At 41.2% G+C, this 26,701-nt stretch overlaps 2 protein-coding genes across 3 annotated transcripts; both read right to left on the reverse strand.

Annotated features, from left to right (window-relative positions):
* Nucleotides 1-639: 639 nt before the first annotated feature.
* LOC119743383 (membrane-associated transporter protein-like) lies at nucleotides 640-12,965 on the reverse strand. Of its 2 annotated transcripts, none has more exons than XM_038219772.1 (4): nucleotides 12,661-12,965; nucleotides 7,806-10,027; nucleotides 4,625-4,800; nucleotides 640-3,576 (listed from the first exon to the last, which is right to left on the reverse strand). In XM_038219772.1, exons 2-4 carry the CDS (start codon nucleotides 9,535-9,537, stop codon nucleotides 3,325-3,327), a joined length of 2,160 nt encoding a protein of 719 aa, XP_038075700.1. In that variant the 5' UTR covers nucleotides 9,538-10,027; nucleotides 12,661-12,965; the 3' UTR covers nucleotides 640-3,324. The 2 variants fall into 2 exon arrangements, with proteins under 2 accessions (XP_038075700.1, XP_038075699.1); XM_038219771.1 differs by having other exon boundaries at nucleotides 7,806-10,182.
* A 4,111-nt stretch (nucleotides 12,966-17,076) lies between these two features.
* LOC119743551 (microfibril-associated glycoprotein 4-like) lies at nucleotides 17,077-23,579 on the reverse strand. Its single transcript, XM_038219974.1, has 5 exons — nucleotides 22,960-23,579; nucleotides 22,115-22,244; nucleotides 21,466-21,641; nucleotides 19,129-19,316; nucleotides 17,077-17,970 (listed from the first exon to the last, which is right to left on the reverse strand). Exons 1-5 carry the CDS (start codon nucleotides 23,311-23,313, stop codon nucleotides 17,688-17,690), a joined length of 1,131 nt encoding a protein of 376 aa, XP_038075902.1. The 5' UTR covers nucleotides 23,314-23,579; the 3' UTR covers nucleotides 17,077-17,687.
* Nucleotides 23,580-26,701: the final 3,122 nt, after the last annotated feature.

The raw sequence follows: 26,701 nt of genomic DNA on the forward strand, positions 1-26,701 counted from the left end.
ATAATAATCAGCGCACCACGCACACCTATAAAACCATCGTCGATGATTACGCGAGCAGTGAAAGATGTATCGTCCCTAATCTTACAGACATTTTATTTTTCTTTCCCGACATCCTTTCAACTTGTGTGTTTTATTTGAAGGAAAAAAAGCTTTTTTTCTATTGCCCAAAATAGAAAAAAACAAATTTTTCTGAAACGGACCATTACTTTGTGTTGCTTTTGCGCACAAAAGGTCCACCAACTAGTAGACTGGCTACCTGTCCTTACACATGATCGATTCTGATAAAGGCGGTAACCAGTAGACCCTGTACAAGAACTGATATATTGTCGGGCCGCATATCATTCGAATTAATTTGTGCGTTCGATGTCCCATTTAAAAATGAGCAACTTGTTAGACTGCTAGATAAATAACAATAAAATAAAAAAATTCGGGTCGTGAAATCCGAATATAGCACGGATAGTACATCTTTATAAAGAAGAGGATGCTAACCCTGGGATTTTATATACAACCCCTCTACTTCAATAAATTAAATCATCCAAACCAATTTGGTTTTCACCAATAAAATATCCATCTCAAAAATAATTACAAACCCTTCAACCTATTTCTTTTTCATGATAATTAACAGAACGAAACTTTACGTATTTGCACACAAATATATAGATATATATATTTTTTATTTCACACACACTGAATGACGTCAATTTAATTATAATATTATTTGGTTACGCTTTCCCCTCTATACTACAATATACTGACCAGCTACAAACTATATTGCCACTACACTTTGTACGAAAGAACAATTTAATTGTATCTCTGTTACATTTATCCTACATAATACAGGGTTAGTCAGAATGATCTGGACCCAGGTTCACCATTGTTTTGGTGGCAAATAGAGTATATTGAGAGAAAAACTGAGTGCTTCATATGAATGGTTATTACCTTGTCTTCCACAGGAATTTTGTCTGCACACGGAATTGGTTTTGCCTTTTTTTTTCTTTTTTTTAAATGTGGCAACTTAATTTCAAGTGAGTCAATCACCATGACTAGGTTTGTATTTATTACACTGCTTCACATCGGTACGCGATTTTCAATAAATTTGTTGAACCATGGAACCGTGGTCAGAATGTTTTTAGCGTGTGTTCTTTGCTAGCGCTTTCATTCAAAATGGTACAATGGATATAAATAAAACTTTCGCCAAATATGTCCAAAATACCAGCCTATAACATATCTCATTTGCACTTGTTTTAATAATTGCTTTATACTATTTTTTTTATAAAACTATTTGGGTCCAGGTCATTCTGACTCACCCTGTATACCTGCTATCAACAGAATCTACTGGCACGATATCAGCCACCATTCCGGATACAATAGATATCCACTTTTCTTATGACGACGGTAAAGCCAGTATTACATTTTGAGAAATAACTGTTACATTGTTAGCCTCGAACTCATAACAAAGAAACAATTGTTTTCCTCTTTCTGACTGTATTTTCCCGAAGTGACGCCCACTGTAAGTTAAAAAGCTACGCTTGTTATTTATTAACGAACAGAAGAGAGAGGTGAATTAAACTGGAAGGTGGTATGCAACGTTTGCAAACATAACAAACTACAAACAATGTATGAAATATCTTACTTGACTGTAAGTAAATAACAGTCTCAAGCATCCTGTGAAATCATGGCACCTGGTGTGCTGTCATTTTCGACGACCATCGTTGGAAAAAAAACTGACTTTTTTCAAATATTGCCCCCAATTTACCAAATTTATTTAGTCTACATTTTGTTTGCAATCTGACGTGACACACCCCGACGTCTATAAATTGCTCCATTTTGTAAAGTAGAGTCAGAGTACCAGACTACTAGAACATCATTTTTTTCTTGGTTTTCCCAGCATCTATGAACACAAAACTTCAAACAGGTCAGTGTAACAATATTTGCTATAAAATACTAACCCCCAAATCGATCAATTTCTGAAAATTACAGCAAAAGCAAATGTTGCATATTACCTTTATATAAACCCTGCCAAACAGAAAACATTTTGCACAGGTTCAATATCTAAGCCCACATTTGTTTGGTATTGTTTCACATTTATCTAAACTGAGATACAGGAAAAAACACTGTCATGCCAGAGAGTTTTAAGGGGATTGTTAATAAACACCTACTTGTTAAGTATAATCCTTAAATTAAAGCAATAACCACGATTGTTTTTATAATACACAACGTTACTTATTATTTAACGTTCGTAAACAGTTTTTTTTTTGTGATTCTAATATTAAATACACAGTAAATCTGTTAAACTCCTTTACCCTGTGTAAGATACTTTTATCTTAAAGAAACGAATTTAAAAAGGAAATTGGTTTAACGATAAAATAAAAGCTGCACCTTATAGGTGTGAATAAAACCTTGTTTATAATTTGAAAAGTGAAATAAAAGTTCCGTTAATAAAAACCATAATTGTCATCAAAACACCACTTGATGTGAAGCAATATGTTAATAATGTTATGAAACACCCTCTGGCGGTTTTGTTTGCCAAAACAGTGAAGAACATTTTACTCTTTTTATTTTTTTTACAAAGTAAATTGAAACATTTCGGCCCAACTGACACCTTCAAGAAAACAAATCAAATCAAGGAGGAAGCTTTCATTTTTGTCAAGGTGATGTTTTTAAAACTACATGTGTCATCTTGCTGACAAATGAAATCACAGTGACATTTCTACGGGGCTGCAAGATGCCATGTGAAATTGTTTCCACCAAACCTCGTCCCCAGGATATCGAGCAGTACGCGCCCACCACCACCTGCTCTCTCTCTCACCCTAGTATTGGATCATTTGCATGTCCACAATTTTTGGAAACGTATGCAATTCAGGAATAGTCTGATGCCTGCCTGTGCTTTACGTTAGCGCTTGTGTATGTGGTTTCTGGGGGTAACAACAGCATAAATTCGTCGCGACGTGAGTAAACACTTTTTTTTCAAAGTTTCTGCCTAACTTGTTGCAACATTTTCCAGCCAATATGCAGTATTGAATTTCATATTAATATGTGCAAATTGGAAAGGAAAGAATTTTTTTGGGGAAGGTGTGGAAGTAATAATTAGAATGAACGTGAAAACACGTAATGCTCGTTGGAAATAACACCACAAAGTATCGAGTCAGGATACAGGAAGAAAGTTTCCTATCCAGGGCTTACTATTGGAAACGAGGTTGAAAATAAATTAAGCCTTATGGGGACGAGGTTGGTATCCACCCTAATGTCGGTTAAGCAGTATTATCTAACACCTTCAAAGAACAATGAATTGTAAATCTTATATTATCAGTGCTATATACAATACTATAGACCGGCATAAGTGACTTGAGATGCAAATATTGCCCCCAGGAAACTCAAAATGGCCGCCGCCACCACCACGGCTACTGTGCTATCAAACGCCTGCACGATACTCCCCATGCAGGACGACAGCATGAGCTGGGCCACGAACACCATGCCTTGGACCAGGGCGATGTCGGTACCAAGACCCCTGACCGTGTGTTTGCTAGCTTTGCCACCTGAGGTACCAGACTCACAACGGCTGGAGGGGGATTCGAACTGCGGACAAAAAAATGAGAGAATTGAGAGGAGTGGTTTGTGTGACAGTGTTCAATAATCGAACCGATGGTATCGCCAAAAAAGTTCAGGATGTAAATCAGGCATAAAGTTTCTCGTGAACCTAGGCTAACTACAACTCTAGGCGTATCTGGAAATGGTCATAGTTGGAGCACAAACTTTCTAAGCATAAAGTTTTAGTTACCAATATGACATAAGTTAACAATAATTGTTGACTGCTGTGGTGTGGGATATGCCGTTTTTAACACCCGAGAGAAGCATATCACCCTAGGCGAGAAATAAATTAAAGGGATATTATGTCCTGGGAATGTACCCAATTTGGCTACAAAATGAGTTCTAAAATGATGTTAATTGGAAAGAGCATTTAAAAGTAGGATATACTAATCCACACAAACATCCTTTAAAACTAGGCTTTTTGCTTTATTCTTGCGATGGCGCGCGAGAACGAATTTCGGGGGTCACAATTTTGACTCCAAAAAGTCGAGCTGTTTGGGTGCTAGTCGTGATTCCAGTCGCACACGACTATTTACTGTACGCTGACTAAATACATAAAACAGTCACCGAGTTGTGCTATAAATACACCTACGACGCGTCGCACTTTCGACGTGTTTTGTGAAATGGATCGCAGGACGCGTCGCATCGCTGCGATGCATCGTAAGTTACGAAGAGTTTGATGAAATAGCAACTATTTTCTCTGCTTAGTAAAGTCCAGTGCTTAACATCTCCGTCAATATAGACCTTTCTACGCTTGGTTGGCAAACTGCACATTTTGCCAACCTCGGGTTGCAAAACTATGAAAAGTCCAACATTGCAAAAATGAAGAAGAGTTATTATAGATAACCAAAATATTATTTGATTGTTGGAAATACACCATTGTACAACATAATTCCTAAACATGCCTTATTACTATGTATTGAGGGCGTTATGAGGAATTTTTTTTGGAAAAATATGTTGCCAACCACGGCTTCAATTTATGCGCTTGCGGCAGCCCATACAAAAATTTACAAACAAGAGAAAGGTCTACACTCACCACTTTGCTTGAGTGGTAGTGAGCAAGTATGACGAACGGCAAGGTGAAGAGCGTGGAGTACTGGATGCCGGCACAGGCGGAGAAGAGGAAAGCGGCCCATACAGTCCTGACGTTGGCCAGGATGACCATACTGATGGAATAGATGAGATGGTTACCAATGTAGACCGGTCTGGCACCTGCAGGGAAGTACACAGGGTGTATCAAAAGTGGTTATGAAACAAAAACTGGATTAGTAGGCTCAAATTATTAACTTGAATCCTATCAGTGGGGCTGCATGTGAAAGAATGCATTCTTCTCAGTGGCGCACCCAGTTTTTTTGGGGGTATTTTTTTTGTCCCACGATTTGACCTTGATGATATGTATGTGGCCTATTTTCGAGTAGTGTAATAGGGGCGTAAGTGGCGCCACCAACGTCAAAATAGTCCGCCCCCCATTAAAAACCCATTTTTTTGTGAGCCCCCCCCCCCCTAGCCAAATCCTGGGTGTGCCATTTCTTCTTTCAGATGCAATCACACTGACAGGTTCATGTAAACCATGGTTTACCATGGTTGGGCAGATAAGGGATATGGGAAATTGTCCCTTGATGATACAAGCATGGCATTTGGCACACAGTCAGATATCTTAAGAAAGATATTTGGCCATAGGGCCATCGCAGATTTGTCCTTTGCAAAAAATATAGGTAGAATAACAAGCAATTTCAAACTTGTGAACATGGCTGCCATTGCCTGCTCCCTCAAGGCACATTTTACATCTGCCGTACTAACAGTTTTCCATTCATTATTTTATTTGCACCTCCGCAAATGAATTAGCACATATTGATTTCATAGCAGATTAAAGGTCAAAACCATCTTTTTGCCAAATTGGGCTAATTTTGAGCAGTGAGATGCACTGCTCTTTGGACAGCAGTGAGATGCACAGCACTGCTGTCCAAACAACTATATCCACGCGTCACGATGGGGTGAATGCTCAAAGGGGAGGAACGTACATTCCACGAGGCCTCGAGGATGCGCATTGTATTGCTAGCTCGTGCCACCAATAAAGGTCAACCAAAAGTGGACAAGAAATAGAAAATGAGCTGCTCGAGTTAATCTTCGAGCCTGGGAACCTTTTGGGGCATTGCCAACTGGCGGTAGGAGTCAGCATTTTCCATTTTTTTCTTAATGCATTTAAGTCTGAATTTCGTCTGAGAAAAACCACGTTTGTTAAATGAAAACTAAACTCGGATAGTCGCATGGAGGGTCATCTTGTGACGTCATTGCGTAGTTTCTTATTGCATAAAGCTCCATTTTTATTTTAACAACTACTAAGTGTTTACTAAGCCCAGATGTTCCGAAACAGCGACCAATAAAAGTCTACCCCAAATAATAATACCGGGCGTCTATCCCTCTGATTCCGTACTCGAAAAGCTTGAGTACGAGATAAATTGCCCTTCACACGTCGCCATTCCAGGCCGTCTGCGAGGCGATACTGACGGGTGTCACTAAATTAATGTTAGCGGACGTACGGATTTATAATGATTTAAGAAGCTTTCTGATAATTTACGAGGCTTTATTTATTTATTATCCCGTACAGCTTGGCTCAGTTGCATAAACCGCGTATTGTTTTAATTGTAAGATCCCCTTTACCATAGAAAACTTTTTTTTATTTTTTTTTTAACAATGTCAAGCACGGGACAGATCCAGCCCTCAGAATAATCTGTACCGTGTACACCTTATTGATATTTAATATGCATTAAAAAAATGTCAGCCCAAGCAAGCGAAATATATATCGTAGTTTATACTTCACAGCACTGTCGTGGTGAAATAAAATACGTTCATTAAACAACTGAAAATTTTCGGCTGCCCACTTAAAAAAATGACATTTTGCGAGAAAGAATCGTTCCACGTTGTGTTAGATTGGTGTCAACATTTAATCACGACGTCGGACGCAAACATTAATTGGTACGATAAAAATAATGCTCTTTGGTGATATCGGGAAATTGTATTGGGTTGATTCTACTCTGGTTCTGTCAGGTTAATAAAGCACATAAATCGGCATAATCACGGTGGCAGTTGATGTAAGCTACATTAACAGTTTTGACTTTTGAAGGCCTTTGCCGCGGTGTTGAAATCAGTTTAAGCTGTCAATACTTTTGTATACAATTCATGCCCACTCTGTTATTAACATGAACAACTGGCATTGAAATTGGAGTTTCTCTTTAATTAGGAGATTCTGGCACTGAAACTCACTAAAAAAAGGTTGTGTCTCGTTATTACAACTCTGAGTACTTTACAAGCGTAAATCTTGCATCGTGGCCATGATTGGAATTGATTCGTCCATTGAATTGACAACAGTGCAGTCCTCCCCTTGCGCGCGGACCGGAGGTGTGATTTTCGAGGCAGGTGTCTTTTTCTTGCTGGCCAGACATCGCATTGATTGTGTTGCCGGAGGGGAGGGATGCGTTGGAGATTGTTAATTACGAATCTTGAAGAGGACTCCCCGAATTGACAGTGTAAAGCAAGGTTGTCTCATTAAATTCAAACCACTTTTGTTGGCATTATTATTTTACGACAGCCCGCCCCCCAAAGGGAAGAATTCCATACATAGACATCACTCATTATCCCTGCAGTGACCTATCAGCCATCAGAAAGCGATAACATGTCCTAAAAAGTCAAATTCAGAAGAGGAAATATTGAGGCATTTACTGAGAAAACACTTAGAATTTTGTCAGACCAGTTTCATAGAGTTTGTGCACAGGATGTCAAGTGATGTCCAGGTATGGAACTCTTTCCACCCCCCCCAACCCCCAACCCCCCAAAAAAAAGAAAAAAGAAAAAAAAAAGGCTGCTGTTTCCATATGAATCTCGACTTAAAATTAATTTAGTTCACTGATAATTGAAGTACGTTTTTAGTTGACAGTTTTTTTTTATTAAACAGCAATTCTAATCAGGAATAAAACATGAAGGTAACACTCCAAAGTGTACTTTCCATTTAGTTTATGTAAAACAAAAATATCACATGCCCAAAAGACACCACTGTGCATGAATGTTATTGGCACAATATGTATATACCTGCAACATTCGTGTCCAGTGACATTGGCCTATTTCAATCTTCCTACATACCACAAAATGGACAAATGTCCTGACTGATTTTTAATGTCAAGGGCGGCTTAGAGGAGATGATGTATGAATTCAATTCTTACCTATTTTATTGATGAGCCTGTCTACGTTGTACGAGCACACGGAGCAAGTCAGGGAGTACATGGCCATGGCGAAGGATCCAATCCGCACTCCGTCGGCGTACCTGAGGCTGGCCACGGAGCCCGGCGGGGCCGTGGGGTCGCCCCCGTACACGGCCTGGCCCACAAAGTCTGTGAAGTACAATGAGTAGCAGAGCAGAGACATCCAGCCAAGAAGATGGGTGAGGCAGAGGATGCGGAGCGACCAGGGCATGAAGACGATAGACAGGAGGTAGGTGGACATGGTGATGGTCGGCGGTTCCTCGTCCCAGTCATCAGCCGTAGAGCTCTGGTCTGATTCCGCATCATCTCCGTCCTCGGTAGGATGTTTCTTTTCCTCAGCTCCTGTCTCAACGAGGACCTTGTATTTGCCCGTTTGGATTGAACCGTTTGCGAGGCTAAGGTCCTGGTTTGGGTCAAGGTTGGCATCGACATCCTTGTTGTCGACAAACGTGGTGATTATTTCCGGATTGGGAACATTGGATCCGTAGCTCTTCATCTTCTGCTTCAAGGTTCCCATCTCCATCTTTTCAGTCAATGCCCTGGGATGTCTGCCATCCTGCATCTTCTCGTAGCCTCCCTCCAGACTGCGTCTCTTCTCCATGACTTGGCGTCTTTTCTCCTGAGGATAGAGCTCGTATAGAGTCCTCTCTTTCTCGGCTGTGACGGTCAGAATCACGGCCACCACGAAGATGAAGAGAACAATCCCGAAGACGACACGAACCTGAAGACTGACTGGGTCGTCGTCGGTGGCTGGTCCCCATGGTATGCCGCCGATAGCGTAGCCGATGGCCCCTCCCAGACCGGCCATGAAGCTGAAGGTAGCCAGGCCCTTAGCGTGGTCTGCTGGATCGGTCACATCGATAAGATAAGCCCGGGCTGGCGACTGGGCAGCATCGCAGTTGAAATCCAACATCATGACACCGAGAATTGTAAATGCCATACCGCAGGCCCTGATCGGCGACGGTAGATCCGGAGTGCTCCGGTAGACAGCAGTTACATCTGATGAAGGCTGTGTAGGTATAGGGCTAAAGTACCCCTCATCGGTCACATCTTCAATGTCCCTACTCTCAGATGAATCATTATACACTGGCTTGGATGAAAGTAATTCTTCCAGTGCCTGTATTATAGCATCACGAAGAGGTATGTCAGTTTCCGTGGAAGTCGGCCAAGTAGTTGTCGCATTTTCCCACCGTGGTAAAGTATCCACACCCCTCGTATCCATTGTGCGATAGGCGGAGATTCCACACACCTGTCCCGCCGGCCAGCCGTACGGAACAAGAATGAGTCCTAACACAACCCCAATGGACAGTAGAATGATGAACGGCCGGCGCCGTCCGAGACGGGACTTACAGCGGTCACTAGCAGAGCCCAACAGTGGCATCAGGAACAGGCCCAGGATTGGACTCAGACACCAGATCAGTGTCATGAAGCGCGTCGGGATGCCGATGCGTAGCAGCACGGGGCTTACGAAGGCCGTCTCGGCCGCGTAGCAGAACTCGATGCCGCAGACTGCACCGCTCAGGCGAGCCAGGCGCAGGCGAGATTTGAGCCGTGCAGCCGCGGCCTGTCGCTCTTCCTCAGGGATGATGGGCTCCATGTCGTCCAGGACTCTACGCGGCATGCAGTCCTGGATCAGGGACTTGGTCGAGGTCCAAAACCGCGAGCAGGCCGAGTTTATCCTTCCTGAAACCATCTTGCCGTTTGAACACAAATCCAACCACTCGAGTTGAAACTACAAATCAGGCAAAAGCTACAATCGTACAGCCTAAATCATGGACTCAAGTGGCAAATATTTCACATTCATCTGCGGCAGGGCACCAGAATTTAATTATTTCAAGCCATGAAAGTATCGTGTCAGCTCGTGCGTCTCATTCCATCGTACATCATCGGCACAATACTAGTGAAGGTTGTTCTCGCTGTGGTTACTTAAGCCAGTCTCAGAGCATTGCGGCCTCTAAACGCGCGATATGAAAAATTCTAATAACATTAACAGTCTGTTGTTGGTGATAACAATTTGTCCGACGTGATAAGCTACGAGGAGTGAGCTCCATCTACGTCACACAGGCCGATGGAATCTCGTCATCATTCTGGGGCGAGGAATCACCACCTGCTTCCATTTCCGTTCATCAATGAAGCTTTCGATTGTAGTCTACCCAGTCCAGTCTGGAATCTCTAATCCTCGCCTATGGAAAATGAACGGACATTTTTTTTTGTCATTGTCTGCCTCTGCACATGCTCACACTGCATATGTCTTTCACTACTTCTTTCATAACAAAATCCGGTCAAAGAATTTAGTATGAAAGAGAATCACAGTCGCTGCACATAACTTTCTTCCTTCCTGAAGCAGAGAGAAAGAGAGAGAGAGAGGATAGAACATTTTGAAACAACAATACAAACAGATGTTTTCTGCGAGTCCTTCCCGGGAAAAATCGTTACTGGTTTGACTAGATTTTTATTCGAGGGGATAGCATGCGGATGGCGATCGTAATTAAAGTTTACAAAAGCGCTGGGAGGTATGTTGCGTGATGTTTTGAACGATGTCAATTATGAACAGCGATATTTTTTTAAACTATTTTTGTTAGTCTTACAATTCTGACCAAAAACCGAAAAGTGAAAGCGAAAAGAATTTATCTGAAAAACATATTTTGAGAAGATGCACTGCTAAAGGTGATGGTGCTGTATCATAGTTGTCATTTAACATATTTTACCAAAGAATAAACACTGTTAAGAAGAATTAGAATAATAAAATAAGAAGAGGAATTTTGAAGGCTGTTGTATGATTTTATAGTCACAATTGTTATGAAATCACTGAGCATGTTTTCTGTGACTTTCACGATTCGCTCATGTATAATTAAAACGAATTATTTTTGGAAATGAGTAACACTATAATAGATGCACAGACTGACCGAGAATCTGATTTGGATAAAATGAAACCCTTCAAACTAAACCGGAGAAAAGAATTAAAAGGTTGTTAAAGTAATCTTAAGTTTAACAACATAATTCGGTCACATTAACATTCTTTTGGTATAATTGTACTTGTCAGTCCACATACAATCCACACAAATCTTCAGTCAAATCTAGATGAAAAAAAGTGCGAGTCAAGAAAAACGCTTTTTAAGTCAGAAGGAGCCTAGGTATTTTTGTGACGACCCAACTAAAGAGATGACCCCAACTAAAGAATTGGTCCGCACTAAATAGATGACCCCAACTACAGAAATGGCCCCAACTATAGTTGGAAATGCCCCGACTATAATTATGGCTTGGAACTCCAACCTTTTAATAAATAGGACTGTCCCCGGACTATAGTTGGGCCGACCCTATATTTGGGGCATATAGCGTTATTAATCGCCTGTTTTAGACCAACCGCTTTTATACGAATATTTGTGTTTCCTTTAAAAATCGCTATTACACTGTTAAGATTACCTGTGGCACGCATTGTGATTGGTTCATCGTGTCGATACATGAGCAGCAGGTGCTGATGACAACTCATACTAGAACATTACTAATGTCCCATGATTAGATATCACAGCTTGGAATGAGCACTCCCTGCCAACAATGGCTACGATTAATAGCATGTCAGAACGCCTACACACAATTGAATGAGATTAATAATCGGAGTTTCCCGGCTTCACACCTTCTAGGCTTTCGCAGGGTGCGAAAAACAAAATCGATGTGCCTCGTTTTTGCGAGGGGGATTTCTGTCACTTTGTAGCCTTCGAAGGTCACCGATGTTTAATAAGTGAGAAGGTAAACTGGACTTAAAATTGGATTTCAAGTCCCAAATGTGAGTTACTTGCAGCATCGGTAATTTCTAGTCAACATTTCGGGGCACGGGGACCAGCAGCAGCAGCTTTGGGAGTTCCAAAACATGGGGGGGGGGGGGGGACTGGACATTAGCTGACTAAAGAGGTCGATGTTCACGATACAATGTACATATTGACATTCTTGCCTATCATCTGAAATATAATAAATTTGGTGAAATTTCCGTGAAAAAGTGTCCCGCACAAGCAATATCTTGCAGCTATAACACCATTTGGGAAAAGTAGAGTGCACATTTAGGTACGTTGGCTTAAAATCTATACGCAATGGGATAAATTATTGTTTGGGAATCGCCATTGGCATGGTTATAGTTGGGCTTGGAATAAAAGGGAGACATACGATAGTGCTGATCAGGAGTTTTCCCCAGATTCTACAGTTCCTTCTATGGTGAGGACATCAAAGTGTTTCGCCTAATAACTAAGCATGTAACATAACAATTCATAAAACACAACTTACCTCATCATTGTCAAGTTCAATGTTCATTCAATCCACCGAACAGCACGAAACATCACTGCCGTCCTTGCTCAAATAAAAGGTGTGCGTGTGTTGAACTTTATACCTAGCTGTACAACGTGACGGTCTTGTCAACATGATCCTCACACAACTACTATCATGACATCTCTACCAACACTTGACCGCACCTCGGCAACACGAATAATACACGGGATCAACCATGACCGTGACGAGTAAGTGAACAACTTCAAGTAGACTACCCTCCAAAAAAACCCAGTTGAACTACAAATTGTGATTAACTGTGGAATTATCATTTAATAGTTTGCACCAGACTGATAATCTGAAGGCGAAAAAAGAGGGGAACAGGCAAAACAAGTTTACTTTCTCTCGAATCACTCGACTTATGTCAACTCTCAAGTTTGGGCGTTTCTAGGAGAATCATTTGTTCGTGGATCAATCACAATAATTAGAACACATTTATCATTTAATTAACAAGTTAATAAGTAAGTTATTAAATATAGATTAATCAGAGCAAACACTGTACCACTGTACAACGCTGGACAGGGTGTACACCCGCATGCTGCGGGCCCTCTACGTGTCCTGGCAGGATCACGTGCGAACGTCGACCTGTGTACGCCGGCCTGCCAATGGTGTCTGCCAAAGTCCGTGAGAGAAGAATGGGACTGGCGGGTCACCGCGTCCGACACAAGACTAGACTACGTGGAAGATCTTAGGACGGTCATGATAGACAGAGACGAGTGGATACGTCGGATCTGGGTAGCCCGGGTGGGTGTAGGCTAAGGCCGACACGCCCTGGCATCGCATCGCATCGCAACGCAACACACACGGAGGCTCCATTCAACGGCAAAAGCAATGTGCTAGCTCTTGTTGAAAGCAACTGTTCACATACCGATTATCGGTCTGAACAGTGGTATCCTGCTCGATTTTTTTTCTGCAGCATACCTCGTTTTTAACCAAGCACATCCTGCACTCTGACATGAATGTTTATCGCACTGTGTGGAAGGCACTTAGGTGTTCAGAGTCTTGTTTTCCCTTAAATAGAAAAAATTATCCAAACGATAAATTTGGAGAACTGCAACTGCAAATAGAATGAAACATTTTGAAGGCCAATTTGGCGTTCTATACACGGTCGCTACGGACGGTGTGCTGAAAGGGGTGGAACACACATCCAACGGGCATTAATTTTATTTTGTAGGCATTGTCAACATGCGATACGAGTCGGCAGATTACATTTCAGTTACATTACATTTTTTTGATGCATTAAGTCTTAACTCCTCTTGAGAATAACTACAGTTGTTCAATGAAAAAACATCAAGGGTCACCTTGTGACGTCATGGCGTGTTGTCAACTAATTATGCTTTTGCATAAAAGCTCCATTTTAATTTTAACAGCTACTATCATTACTATGCAAAGATGCTCCCAAACAACGACCAATAGAAGTGTACTCCATACAATAAAGACGTCTATTGCTCAGATTGCGTACGGGAAAAGCTGGAGTACGAGAAAAATTGCCCTTTCACACTTCGCCATTCACGGCCGTCTGCGAGGCGACACTGACGGGTGTCACTGATGTGAGCGGACGTACGGATTTATAATGATTTACGAAGCTTTCTGATGATTTATGAGGCTTTATTATATTTTCTTTTTAAATACTGTACAGCTTGGCTCAATTGCATACACCGAGTATTGTATAAAACGTAAAATCTCCTTTACCATTGAAAAGCTGTTTTTACAAAGTCAAGAACGGTGCAGATTTAGCCCTCGTATCTGCACCGTTTAATGACAGACTTTTTTATTGATATGTTATATGCATTTCATAAATGTGCATTTGCATTTCAAAAATTGCGTTTCGAAATGTCAGCCCAATCAAGCGAAATACATGTGGTTATTGTCATTCATACTTCAAAGTACTGTCGTGGTCACAGTATGTTCATTAACCAACTTCAAATTTTCCGGCAGCACGCTTCAAAAACTGACATTTTGCGAGAACAATGATCCGAATTGAAGAAGATTGGTGTCAAAATAAGCGTAAGACGTCGGCAGAAAATATCAATTGGTACAAAAAGAATGCGTCGTGGGAATATCTGGGAAAAAATATTGGGTTGATTCAGCCCTGGCTCTTTCAGGTAATTAAAACAAATGCAGAAATCGGCATAATCACGGTGGTAGTTGCCATGGCTACATGTATAGTTTTGATTTTGAAGGCCCTCGCAGTGGTTTAGATAATGACATTCAATCCGAGTTGTCATTATTTTTGCTACAGTTAAGCAGACTAACACGAATCGATAATTTGACACTAAAATTGGAGCCTCTCTTATAGATAAGATTCTGGCACTGAAACTCACTAATACAAGGTTGGGTCTCGACAACACCAAGTCCTTTACAACTGTTAAGCTTGCCGTCAACGGCCAGATACAGACAAAATATAACCATCGTGGCCATGATTGGAATTGATTCGTCCATTGAATTGACAACAGTGCAGTCCTCCCCTTGCGGGCGGACCGGAGGTGTGATTTTCGAGGCAGGTGTCTTTTTCTTGCTCGCCAGACATCGCATTGATTGTGCTGCCGGAGGGGAGGGATGCGTTGGAAATTGTTAGTCACTGTTCTTGGAGATGGCTCCCAAATGGTATAAGGCAAGGTTTCGTCATTAAATTTAAACCTGTTTTGTGTTGGCATTATTGTTTCAAGACAGCGAGAAACATAAAGACTGGTGTTTTCTAATCTCAACTTTCAATTAATTTAGTTCACTAATATATGATATGAGGTACTTTTTTGTTTGACTGTTTTTTTTCTATTAAATGGCACATGGAATTAGGAATATAAAAATAAACGTAATGCCTTATCTTTTTTCTTTTTTTTAATTCTACGCAAGTTTCAGCGAAAATTATTTTACAACATAAATTAAATTGGCACTGTTCGTGTGAAGCATATTTTTTTAAAAACCCTATTTGACGTAATTATTTCAAACGCTATTCGTAGTTCAGAGTCTGGTTCAGAGGTATTTTTGCTTTGATTCTCCGGATGATAATGACCATCCGCCATTGGTAATGGAAACTGGTGCACGTTTTGAAGGACGATATTGAGGTCAAAGGATTTACCTTTAGGCATTTCTGCTGCGACCTTTCCTGGATCATCCAAAATATCCTAAATCAGGTCCTCCACATCAGACTGCACAATTGTTGCAACATCACGTCCGGAGATTGACCTCTAGTTACACGTTATTAAGGTCCAAGGCCTCCACATCATAAACGTCTACAAACCGCCCACCAGTCCCTGCATTGTACATTTGTGACTTCAACTGCCAACACCAAGACTGGGGCTACAACTACACCACAGCCAATGGAGAAGAACTCTGCAATTCGGCCTCACAGTCTGATCTAACCCTTCTCTTTGAACGCCGAAAAACTGCATCCTTCTCTCTAGCCGCCGGAACTCCTCTGGTGGAAGCAACAACAACCCCTCACCATTGAGGCAATAGTCCAAGAGCTAGGGGTCATTTATTTTTTGGAAATGACCAAGTTGTTTGGTGGGAATTTTCTGGAAAGGTTACACCTTGGGGAATTCGAAATGAATAGTCTTATGGTTCCCTGGTGGTGGACCTGGATACCAGGAGCAGATAAGTGACGTCACATAAGCAGTGATTAGGACATGCAACAGCCGTCGGGTCTGTCTAATGGACAGTGTACGCTAAACGTATTACTGATCCGGCGGCTGTTGAATGTCGTACTCAACGATGCGCAGCACTGAGAAGAATACGGGTATGTTTACGTTTTATTTCCTTTTTAATGAGTTCATATCAATAGACGGGCATTTAGAGGAGATGTCTGCGTACTATGGACAGCATATTCGAACATTTGATCACGCTAATGTAGGTGCATGTTTGTTGCCTAGCAACCTCATCCTCCTTAGCAACAAACCTTTAGAGCCTGAAAAACTTACTTAAAGCTACAATACTAATCTACAATTGAAATAACCACATATGTGTGGTATTTTTGGAAGGTTACATTTTGGGATATTCAAATTGGCTAGTCTTAGAAATGTCGATCAGCAGGAGATTAAAAATGCGAACCTTATCTATAATTCAGTTTGAATTTCGGTAAATGTAATTCCATTTAATTGGCGTCTAATTCCATTTATTTCGTTCATTGTCCCGAGCCCAATTGTTGGCATACTGTTGATAGCTAAAGGCCTATTCTGAACATTGTGTTGGTAGTGTTTCGGGGTAGTCAAAAAGGTCTGTATCCTTTTCATGCTGGCTGAATATCAGTGAAACTTTTACTGTCTGTGGTCAGTACCCAGACCAAATGTTGGCTGAAGAGAAATCCTTTCCCGCTTTTGGGAGATAAAACCTTATCCAAATATACTTTTGTTTACTCACTCTGTTCAGCGGCGAATGGATGTGGACTAAAGCCTCCGGCTGATCCCGTAGTAGTAGTTTTAGCGTTTTTATGGCGAGGGGAATCGAACCCAGCCTAATATGCTCGCCATCACCTAAAATACAATGCATTCTGCAGCGATTGAGGCCGCTAGAATTTTAATACATTAATGCCTAACCCTCAGGTTGACCGCCGGCTCATCGCGTGCCTAATTGTAGGCAAGCTTTATATAAATACTTATGTCAATCACTCAATTGTAACACTTCGGAAAATAGGCGTGAAGAACAAAGCGCGCTTGTGAAAAAATCATTCCAGTCAAGGACACCTTTTGACTGTTATAATGGCAACGGGGCGTGGTTTGGAGGCCAAAGGTCGGAGTTGGAAGCGAAAGTGGCCCAAATCACCGTATAGAACTTTGTACATTCAGCAGCCACCTTGGAGGCGTGTTTGTTTCAATCTAGTAACAATTGCGAGGTCTACCCATGCATATTGCTGTGTAATAAAACACTTCAATGATGGCTGCAAGCAAAATAGTCATACCAATCACGTCAAGACACAGCCTTAATTCAGTTCTTCCCTTTTAATACGAGTATTTATTTTTTTAAACTTTACAAGAATCATATAGCTTCTATCTTTTTATTGTGCAAAAATGTGGTATTATACTAAATCTGTACATAGTGAATTTTTACAATGTGAAATTTAAACCAAGACTTGAAGGGATAAGTAACGATGAGGTAAACAATCTTGGAAAGAGGAAAATCTTACTTTTAAGGCTTTTATTTTCGATGGTTCCCAGCGCTCAGGGACGCTGAATCTGGCCCTATTTGTATATACATGTAGGCCTACGAGGTCAACTACAGTATCATGATTTCACAACCTTCAATCAATGAAAAGGTTCGGCATAACAACGTATTTACGTTTTGGCTATTTTTCATACTCTCAACAAAATAAAGATTCCATCATAATAAATGTGTTCCGATATGGAACGCCTTTTGTGAACGCTTGTTCGGCCCAAACGTTTAAGAACACGTAGAGAAAATTAGGTTGCAAGCCATGCATTATCCCCAAAGAACGTTCAAAGAACGTTCCAAACGAAACCGTTGCATGCAGAACGCTCAATGTTTTGAGAAGCAAACACATGTAAGTTGCAGTACATCGAGTGTCCGTTTCGTTTATCGCACTTTCATGTAGGTCTGCATCATCGCGTAGCCGTGCCCGTGTAGATAATACCAGACAGCCCCTACAGCATTCTCAGAGTTGTAACCTCCGTTGAAGTACTTCCCGTTAAGATTGGAATGGTGGCAGCTGTTAAACCACCAGGCGCCGTGGTAAGTGGAGGCGCAGTTGCTGCCCGAGTTGTCCCCGTCGTAGTCGTAAGTAGAAAAGACGTTGTTGTTGTGATAAGACAGGGAATCGCCTGCATTGCCACTGTAGCTCCAGAAGAAACCACGATATCTATTGGAAAAGTAGATAATACTGAACATGTACACCTATTCCATTGTCCTATTCAAGTTCATCACACGTCTGATGTCACAAGTAAATCAAAAGTCCTTTCCAAGTCCTGTCCGAAGTAAACAGTGGACGAACAATTGAAAAGTACTGGGTTTTTTGGTCACAGTTCATTTGAATTAACTCAGCAACAAAGAATAGGTGTAGATTTCAAGAGACAGGCTTTTGAAAAGAGGAGAGAAGTAAATATGGACATGCAAGACAATTTACACAATGTACAATCCGAGTTTGAATACCCAGCGCGTGAGGAATTTTCAGAACTTGCACGGTCGGAGGGCCAAAGTTCCCAATACTGGAATTGATTAATCTCGTGATGGCCGCGCCCTTTACTACGGCTTTACTACGCTTGCCAGGGATTGGGACTGGCTGCACTTTGGGGGACTCAATACTAAATCCAGTCCTGGGCCAAGTCCACACTTTGCTAGTTTATGATTTGGCGTTTCTTGCAAACACTCTGTCGTGACGACGTATGCACCACATAGAATCCTATCGTGCGCATGTTATAAGAACCCATGTAGGCTAATGTAATTTGTTTGAAAATGCATGTCTTTGTAAAAACACCCTTGTGACCCATTAAACCTAATTTTAAATTTTCTGTTTTCCATGTTAAAGGACATTTTGGTGCCTTTTTGGTCTTTATGCTAATGAAAATGTGCATATTCATGAGAAAAAAATGTGACGTCCTTTCAGGCAGAAACCTCAATGTTACAGCTATCTCCGAAACAAAATGTGCCGGAATTGTGGATACTTTGCTTTCGTAAATTGTCTTTGCTTTGGTGATTTGTTGCTGTCTCAGTACATGACGTACAGTAGGCCAAAGAACAAAGTTTTCTCACAAATGTTTTAATGAGCACATTTTGGTTTAACCATTTGAACAGAAACCCCCAAACTGAACACTGTCTTCCTGAAATGACATCACAGCAACAGCGTCATCATTTTTCAGAAAAAGCATTGACAATTATTTTAAATGTTTAAAGAAGGGCACTTTTCTAAAAGATTAACCCCAAAGGGATGTCGAAAACTTTTCATACCTTTCAGAGGAGTAGAAAATTGCACGAACAATATTTCTAAGTAAGATTCATGCCATGACCCCTTTAAGAATACCTGTCATTGGAAGCGTGGATGTAGAAGGCGTACTGTGCATAGTAGGCCCCGTTGCCCCAATCCACCAGGTCCACGCGCAGGGTTCGGGTGGTGTAGGCCAGACGATACAACTTCTCCAATCCTAACCAAAACTCGCCGCTGAGGGAGCCAAACCCATTGACGTAGTCGCTCCACGAGCGGTAGAAATCCTAATAAGAGGAAAGCTTTTATTAAGATTTGGTTTATCAAACTTGCTTTGTCAGGTTATTACAAACATAAGACTAGGCCAGTCTAGTAAAGTGGTCCCAGGTTAATTTTGTCTGAGGGGTCGAGCATGGAGCTACACAAAGGATCGAGGAGTTCTATTAAGATTCTGGACCTAGGTGAGTCTTGAGAAAGTCTACAGTATTCATGATCGTGAGGTTGTGGGTTCGAGCCCCGCCGTGGCCATGCGTGTTGTGTCCTTTACCTAAATAACTCCTCTCAACCCAGGTGTTAAATTGGTACCGGCATTATTAAATGCTGGGAAGGTAACAGACTTCGTCCCCTTTACAGGTTCGGCCCCTTTACCTTTACCTTTTAATTCGTGAGTGACAGTCACTAAATCAAGTACAAAGAGGACTGCAGGATGGCCCTCTTGGACCAGCACATACAGACAGCCTCTTCGTTTCATCGAATAGTTGTATTGTTCATAGAATCACTTTCATCCCGTGTACGCCGGGCATAAGCATTTGTGCAAACATCTCCCTTTCAGAGGCAAACTGTACTAGTACAGTCAACATTTTATTGATTGCGATCGACAAACGGAATTGCGCAGGAGCCAGTGAAATGTTTCCTAATTTATACTGCATCAGTAGGTGAATGCAACATGTACGGAGAGGTACCGACGAATGAACACAAGCAACTCTTAATTCTTTGATGTAGCAAAATATCTAGAGGACTGGCAGCCTAGCTTTGTTAACTGAATATGCCCCTCTGCAGTATGTGTGCAAGTTCAGATCATCACATGAAAGTCAATACGACAAAGGAATGCCTGTCAAAGTTTGTTTAAATTGCTTGTTGATCGACTTGAAAATGGAGGTCTTTGTATTGAAAATTTAACAAAATCATTTCTGAAATGTACCAAAATGGTGAAATACAGTCCCTTTTCTCTACGGGTGTTCTGTTCTTTCAAGAGACAGGGGCTCAGAGCACAGAGTTCGGGTTAACTTTAGGGCTAGTTCTGTTTCAAGGTGCAGGGTTGGGGCTCTGCTTAAGTTCAGGATTGAGGCTATACATTTAAGTGTGCAAACATCTCCCTTTCAGAGGCAAACTGTACTAGTACAGTCAACATTTTATTGATTGCGATCGACAAACGGAATTGCGCAGGAGCCAGTGAAATGTTTCCTAATTTATACTGCATCAGTAGGTGAATGCAACATGTACGGAGAGGTACCGACGAATGAACACAAGCAACTCTTAATTCTTTGATGTAGCAAAATATCTAGAGGACTGGCAGCCTAGCTTTGTTAACTGAATATGCCCCTCTGCAGTATGTGTGCAAGTTCAGATCATCACATGAAAGTCAATACGACAAAGGAATGCCTGTCAAAGTTTGTTTAAATTGCTTGTTGATCGACTTGAAAATGGAGGTCTTTGTATTGAAAATTTAACAAAATCATTTCTGAAATGTACCAAAATGGTGAAATACAGTCCCTTTTCTCTACGGGTGTTCTGTTCTTTCAAGAGACAGGGGCTCAGAGCACAGAGTTCGGGTTAACTTTAGGGCTAGTTCTGTTTCAAGGTGCAGGGTTGGGGCTCTGCTTAAGTTCAGGATTGAGGCTATACATTTAAGTCCCGGCTATACATATAGGTACGGGGTTTGGAATGTTTTTCGGGCTTGGGCTTAATTCAGGTAAAAGGTTGGGTTATATTTAGGTCTCAGGCTACATATACGTACAGAATTGGAACTTTTAATCAGGCTCGGACTGCAATTTGGGTACAGCATTGGGGTTATAGGGTCGAGTTAAATACTCATTGTTTGGGCTACATTTAGGACTCGCGCTGGGTTTTTAACTCTGCGTTGGCTATGCTAGGTACAGGGGTTACATTGAAAGATTGGGCTATACATGAATTTAGTTACACAATTGGGGGTACGGGTTTGGGCTATTAGTTGGATCACTTGCTTGGGGCCACATTTAGGGTTGGGCTGGAACTACATTTAGAGTTCTGACTACCTTTAGGTTCAGGGTTGGGGTTACGCGTAGGTCCGGGTTTCATTGAGGTACGTCACAGGCTAAATAGACTATTTAGATCTCCGGCTACATTTAGGTACCGCGGGCTACATTTAGGGATCGCACAGCCATGTGAGAGACGTACCACTGAGCCGTCCCAACGGCGCTGAAACACGGCCCAGCCTCCGCCGTCCGTGGTCATGTCACAGTAGACATCGAAGGCAGCGCCGCTGTCCGGTTTGACCTGGAGCACACCACTGGTGGTATGGCCGGCTGAATAGTAGGCGGAGCAGGACGAAGCCACCCCATCGTACGATGTGGCTGCCGAAAGACATTTAAGAATAAGTGATATTTGTTACGTGTTCTGTCAAACTCAGATACTTTGGGGCAACTAGGCTATTGTCAAAAGTAGATTTTACTATGGCTAATAACGAAATAACGATTTTAAAAAATGTAGTAAACATCAACAACAACAGCAGCAACAATAGCAACAGCAGCAACAACAGCAACATACCAACATAGCAACAACAGCAACAACAACATAGCAACAACAGCACCACCACCAACAGCAGCAACAACAGCAACAACAACAACAGCAGCAACAACAGCAGCAACAACAACAGCAACAGCAACAACAACAGCAACATAGAAACAACAGCAAGAACAGCAGCAGCAGCAGCAGCAGCAGCAGCAGCAACAGCAACAACAGCAACAACAGCAACAACAGCAACTACAACAACAACTACAACAACAACAACAACAACAACGATGAAACATTTATTTTTTTGACCTACAGAGGGTGCACTGCTCTCCAGCGAACCCGTCAGCGCAGTCGCATCGGAACCAGGGCGGATGGCAGAACTCGGTGCAGGATCCCGAGTTGAAGCACACGTCGGTATCGGAACAAGTGAAGGTTGCACTATCCTGGAAAATCAGAATATTATCAAATCAATCAGTAGTTACCCTTGCTTTAAATTATTTTTCGAAGAGGAATTATGTCATATTATATTGATCTACACTCCCAGTCAATGAGACATATACAACTCTTAAAAACTTAAAGTGTCTCTTTTTGCATCAGAAAAGTGTCATTTTTGACCCAGAAAAGGACTGAGCAAATGTGGATTCACATTCCGAGTCAGTCTGACCCAGGGTTTTCCGAGTGTAGTTCATTAAATTCTTTAATATCTTTAATACAACTTTTTCAATGCATCTTTGATATGCACCTTGTCATTTCATTTGTGCAGGTGCTCCACGACATTCAATACATAGCACAGCAATGATGTCAGCACAGGTAAAGGCTTCAGTCTTGTGAATATTTCCAGCATAACAATCAATAATTTTTAGTGCGGTCCATTGTCTTATTTCTGCGCTTTTCTGTTGACAGCCAGTTCTTAATTTATAGGCTCAACAGTTTGCCCAAAAAATCAAGTAATTGGAAAATGACTGCCTAAAAAGGTGAACTCACAGTAGCAGCGAACTCGGGTGTCACGAACTACCATGGACATTGACAACTTGTTTCAATTTCTGTTTTTTTTTATCTTAGAAAAATGTCGCATCACTTTCATACCATACAGATCTTTTCGGAAAAAAAAGTTGTGTGGAAGTGCAATTTCATGGCTTCTGTTAAAAGTGATTATACCTGCCAGTGACCGCTGGAGGGTGGGTCGTAATAATCGAAATCCTTGTCTTCCACCAGGTCGCTCGGATCGCTGGACCTAGTCGCTCCGTTCACCTGACAGATACCCAGCGCCTCGGCGAAGTTCATGGACAGGCAGCTGGTGCCCTGTCGCAGGCAAAAGCTCAGGCACTCGGCCCGGGAACGCACACCGGTGATGTTGCGAACCAGGTGGCCGGCCAGTCGATGGCCGCGGTCGGCCGCATCACTGGTCATGTAGGACCAGTCTGATGTACAGGATGACTGGATGCTCGGTCGAATCAACCCCACGAAACACACGCCAAAGACCACAAACGATATAGCACACCACCGTGCCATATTTTATACCTTGGGCAATTCAGGCTTTAACTCCAATTCAGGCTTTAACTGGGTAAAGTTTAGATTACTGAGAAAACGAGGCGCAGATGTGAGAATCTTAAAACACCAATGCAGTTTTTTTTTGGCTGTTTAAACTACTGCCCTAACCTTGAAAATGTTGAGGGAGTTGCGCTGTTCATAAATCGATACCTTGTTCTTTTGTGTGGAGTTTCTTCAGTATCGATTGCGCTCTAATCGACGACTGCGGTAAACAAGGATGGACGCAAAATAAGAAAAGAAAGATCGAACACAGCAGTGAGGATGGGAGTTTGCAAAGTACAGTACATATCGATTAAGGACTTTTGTGAGATTTAGATGGCACAGCTTCAAATGCTAGTATCCGTGTCACAGTTTATCCAAAAGTGAGTTCCACTTTCATTTGAAAGTTGCGAGTAGCTGCATTTAAAACTATAGACTATTAAGCCCATGTAAGCCTATTTAAGCCGGTCCCATATTAAGGCACCATATCCTAGTGTCCGTTAGATTGCATAATCGTCAGTTTTTAACAGCACTCGTTAAAATTTTGAGGTATCTGAGAATCATCTGAAGTATCCTAGCACAAGTATTACGGAATAAAAAAGACAGAAATACACAAGGTTTGATTTGCAATATTAGTTGCAGTATACAATAACTCCATCATTACAAAGTAAGCGCTATCATTACAAAACCTTTCCCTGGCAGAATCAGTCAGTCGGTCGGTCGGTGAGTCGGTGGGTTAGTAGGTTGGTCGGTCGTTCTGTCAGTCTGTTGGTCAGTCGGTTGGTTGGTCGGTCCGTCCGTCAGGTATAATTAAAGAGACCGCTTAAATGGCCTCTCTGGGACCAGCACAATTCAAACTCTTGAGACTTTATAGAATGCAATTGCAAACGCATCTTTATTATAACCAAAGAGAAACACCCATTTCCTCTGTCATGTTAATATTCATTATATTATCTGTGTATGTTCTGTAGCACTTAAAATTGATTAATCTCAGACTCTTTTGAAGTATAGCAAAGGATTCTGGAATGATAAAGACACTTTTATACAACGTTTGACTTGCAGTATTCATTGCAGTACAGCAACGGAGGGTTCATCATTACAATTAAAGTGCCCTTCCTCTCAACATGTCCTTTTTTCTTTGAAAGTGTTAATGCATTAAAATGCACCAGTGATTATGTTGTTTAAAATGTTTTAAAATGTATTTCCAATCTTTGTAATGACAGCTAAACGATATTTTGTTTTGTCGGGACTTTTCATTTTTTTTATGCCAATACGTTTTTCCATAATCATGAGTAAAGCTCAATGACATCATCTCAAGAAGTAGCTTCAGTGTTAAAGCACTTTAATAGTTAAAAGATGCAAAAATGTGGGAAGCGTTGCCGTGGACGATTATTCTTTGTTTTAGCACCGATTCGTTGAAAGGAAGTCAGTTAAAAATGAAAACACTCAGCACGGATCACTTTAAATGTTGAAAATGTGCACTAAAGAAACTGTAAACCAAGATGGGGTTCCATTAATGTTCAAGTCAATTAAGGGAGTGCAGTTTACCAGAGAACAAAAGGGAAATCAGGACGAGAATAAGAGACGGGACAGCACAACCTCAAACCTCAGACATAAAAACCGAAAGGCCACTCAAAATCGAATAAAAATAATCAATACCAGCATATATCTCACCTATAGTCCATTATCCTTTCTCTATTGTAGAGTATTAATTAATTAATTTATTCATTTTAACACACTTTGTGCAACTTTCCGAGAAACATATGAAGATCGTGAGCAGGTTACCGCGTAGTCGACTTTATCTCGATATGTCAGCGAAGTCGAGCTCGGAGAATAGCGCCACCAATCGTGTCTCAAAATATTTTGATCAATTTCACGGCTGATTTCCCCAAAATGTTTGGTCGGTAGTGACACATCTCCAAATTACATATTTTATCTTTCTACACTCCCGACATTCGTTTCCTGATCCTCTCCTGGTGTGGAAGCATCGTATATAAACTTATAAAGAACAAAAGTCTCGTAGACTTCCACTACTCTCTATGTTCGCACAACCTCTCGCTCTTCAAACAAAAATGGGGTCATTCTAACACTCTGTCTACACTGTCTACATTTCTTAATGACCAAGTTGTTTGGCTTATTGGATTGCTTTTCTTGCACTATGTTGTTTAAACGGATCCAATGATATTTGTAGTCAATATTTCTCTATACTTCTCTCCCCATTGTTGCTATCGTTTATCGTCTCAGGAAACATGATGTCACCACTATTTCAAGTCGGGGATGGCGAAGGCTCTCAAACACCGTGTTTTTGTTTTCTTTAATTTTGATGTTCTCTTGACTTGCCAGCAAATTCTTTAATATTAATTTATTGTTATCTCTCTTTTGAACCATCATGTCCTTAATCTTTTAAATGTTTATTCTGTGTATATATAGTTTAAGCCACTTGAACCTTGTTTTTGTTTTGAAATGAATGTGTTTTTCTGACTTCTTTTGAAATAAAGGTTCAATTGAAAAGTGAAAAAGTGTTTGTTTGTTTGTTTGTTTGTTTGTTTGTTGGGGTGTTGGGGTGTTTGTTGGGGTTGTTGGGGTGTTGGGGTGTTTGTTTGTTTGTTTGTTTGTTTGTGTTTTGTCTGTTGGGGTGTTGGGGTGTTTGTTTGTTTGTTTGTTTGTTGGGGTGTTTGTTTGTTTGTTTGAACAGAAAACAAATTAGCCTAAATTGTTTGCAGAATATGTGCAGAGTCATCTACACAAATTCTCAGTCATGCATTCTGGTAATCTATGAGGTTATTCAACCAAGCTTTGCAATGCTGGAATAACTACGCCATGCCTTGCGTAGTTATTCCACGTCAGCAATCGTGGAAGTCTATCGACGTATTATACTCATCGCCATATAAGGCCGTGCAATTCACTCAACCGTTCTCTCTTCATACAAACAGCGGCCATTCATCTACCTTTGGGTGGGATCACAGGTAAGGTTTTGTATAATTCACTGGAAATTGAAACACCCATAGTGTATTATTATTTTTTTCTTCCCGTCAACAGCCATGCGGTGAACTCCAAATGAGGTGCTGCAAAATTGTCCTATACGACTGTTACATGACATATAGTCACAATTTTACTATGACATGGCAAAATATTATTGCAAACAAAAATGTCGTAGCCCAAAGACAGTTCCTATAAATTCCAGGGAGATTTTTTTTAATGTTGTTTGTACTTTCTCTAAGTGGTTTGGTCCCCAATTAAAATAAATGTTTAGTGACCTCCCAGTGTTTTATTTTCCACAATGGTGTTCTTGCAGTTGTCTCGATTTTGCCAAGGTTTTGTGACTGTAATTAGTATGGTCGCTGTTGTATCATATACACTTCGGCTGTTG

The sequence above is a fragment of the Patiria miniata genome, unplaced genomic scaffold, assembly GCF_015706575.1.
Source record: "Patiria miniata isolate m_02_andy unplaced genomic scaffold, ASM1570657v1 HiC_scaffold_6, whole genome shotgun sequence".
Taxonomy (NCBI): domain Eukaryota; kingdom Metazoa; phylum Echinodermata; class Asteroidea; order Valvatida; family Asterinidae; genus Patiria; species Patiria miniata.

Coding starts and splice junctions, on each gene's coding strand:
- LOC119743551 (XM_038219974.1), bottom strand. CDS start 23,313: ATGGCACGGTGGTGTGCTATATCGTTTGTGGTCTTTGGCGTGTGTTTC. Junction 22,245..22,959: donor CCTCCAGCGGTCACTGGCAG/GTATAATCACTT, acceptor CTGATTTTCCAG/GATAGTGCAACCTTCACTTG. Junction 17,971..19,128: donor ATCCACGCTTCCAATGACAG/GTATTCTTAAAG, acceptor CTTTTCCAATAG/ATATCGTGGTTTCTTCTGGA.
- LOC119743383 (XM_038219772.1), bottom strand. CDS start 9,537: ATGGTTTCAGGAAGGATAAACTCGGCCTGCTCGCGGTTTTGGACCTCG. Junction 4,801..7,805: donor CAGGCTCATCAATAAAATAG/GTAAGAATTGAA, acceptor ACTTCCCTGCAG/GTGCCAGACCGGTCTACATT. Junction 3,577..4,624: donor ACTACCACTCAAGCAAAGTG/GTGAGTGTAGAC, acceptor TTTTGTCCGCAG/TTCGAATCCCCCTCCAGCCG.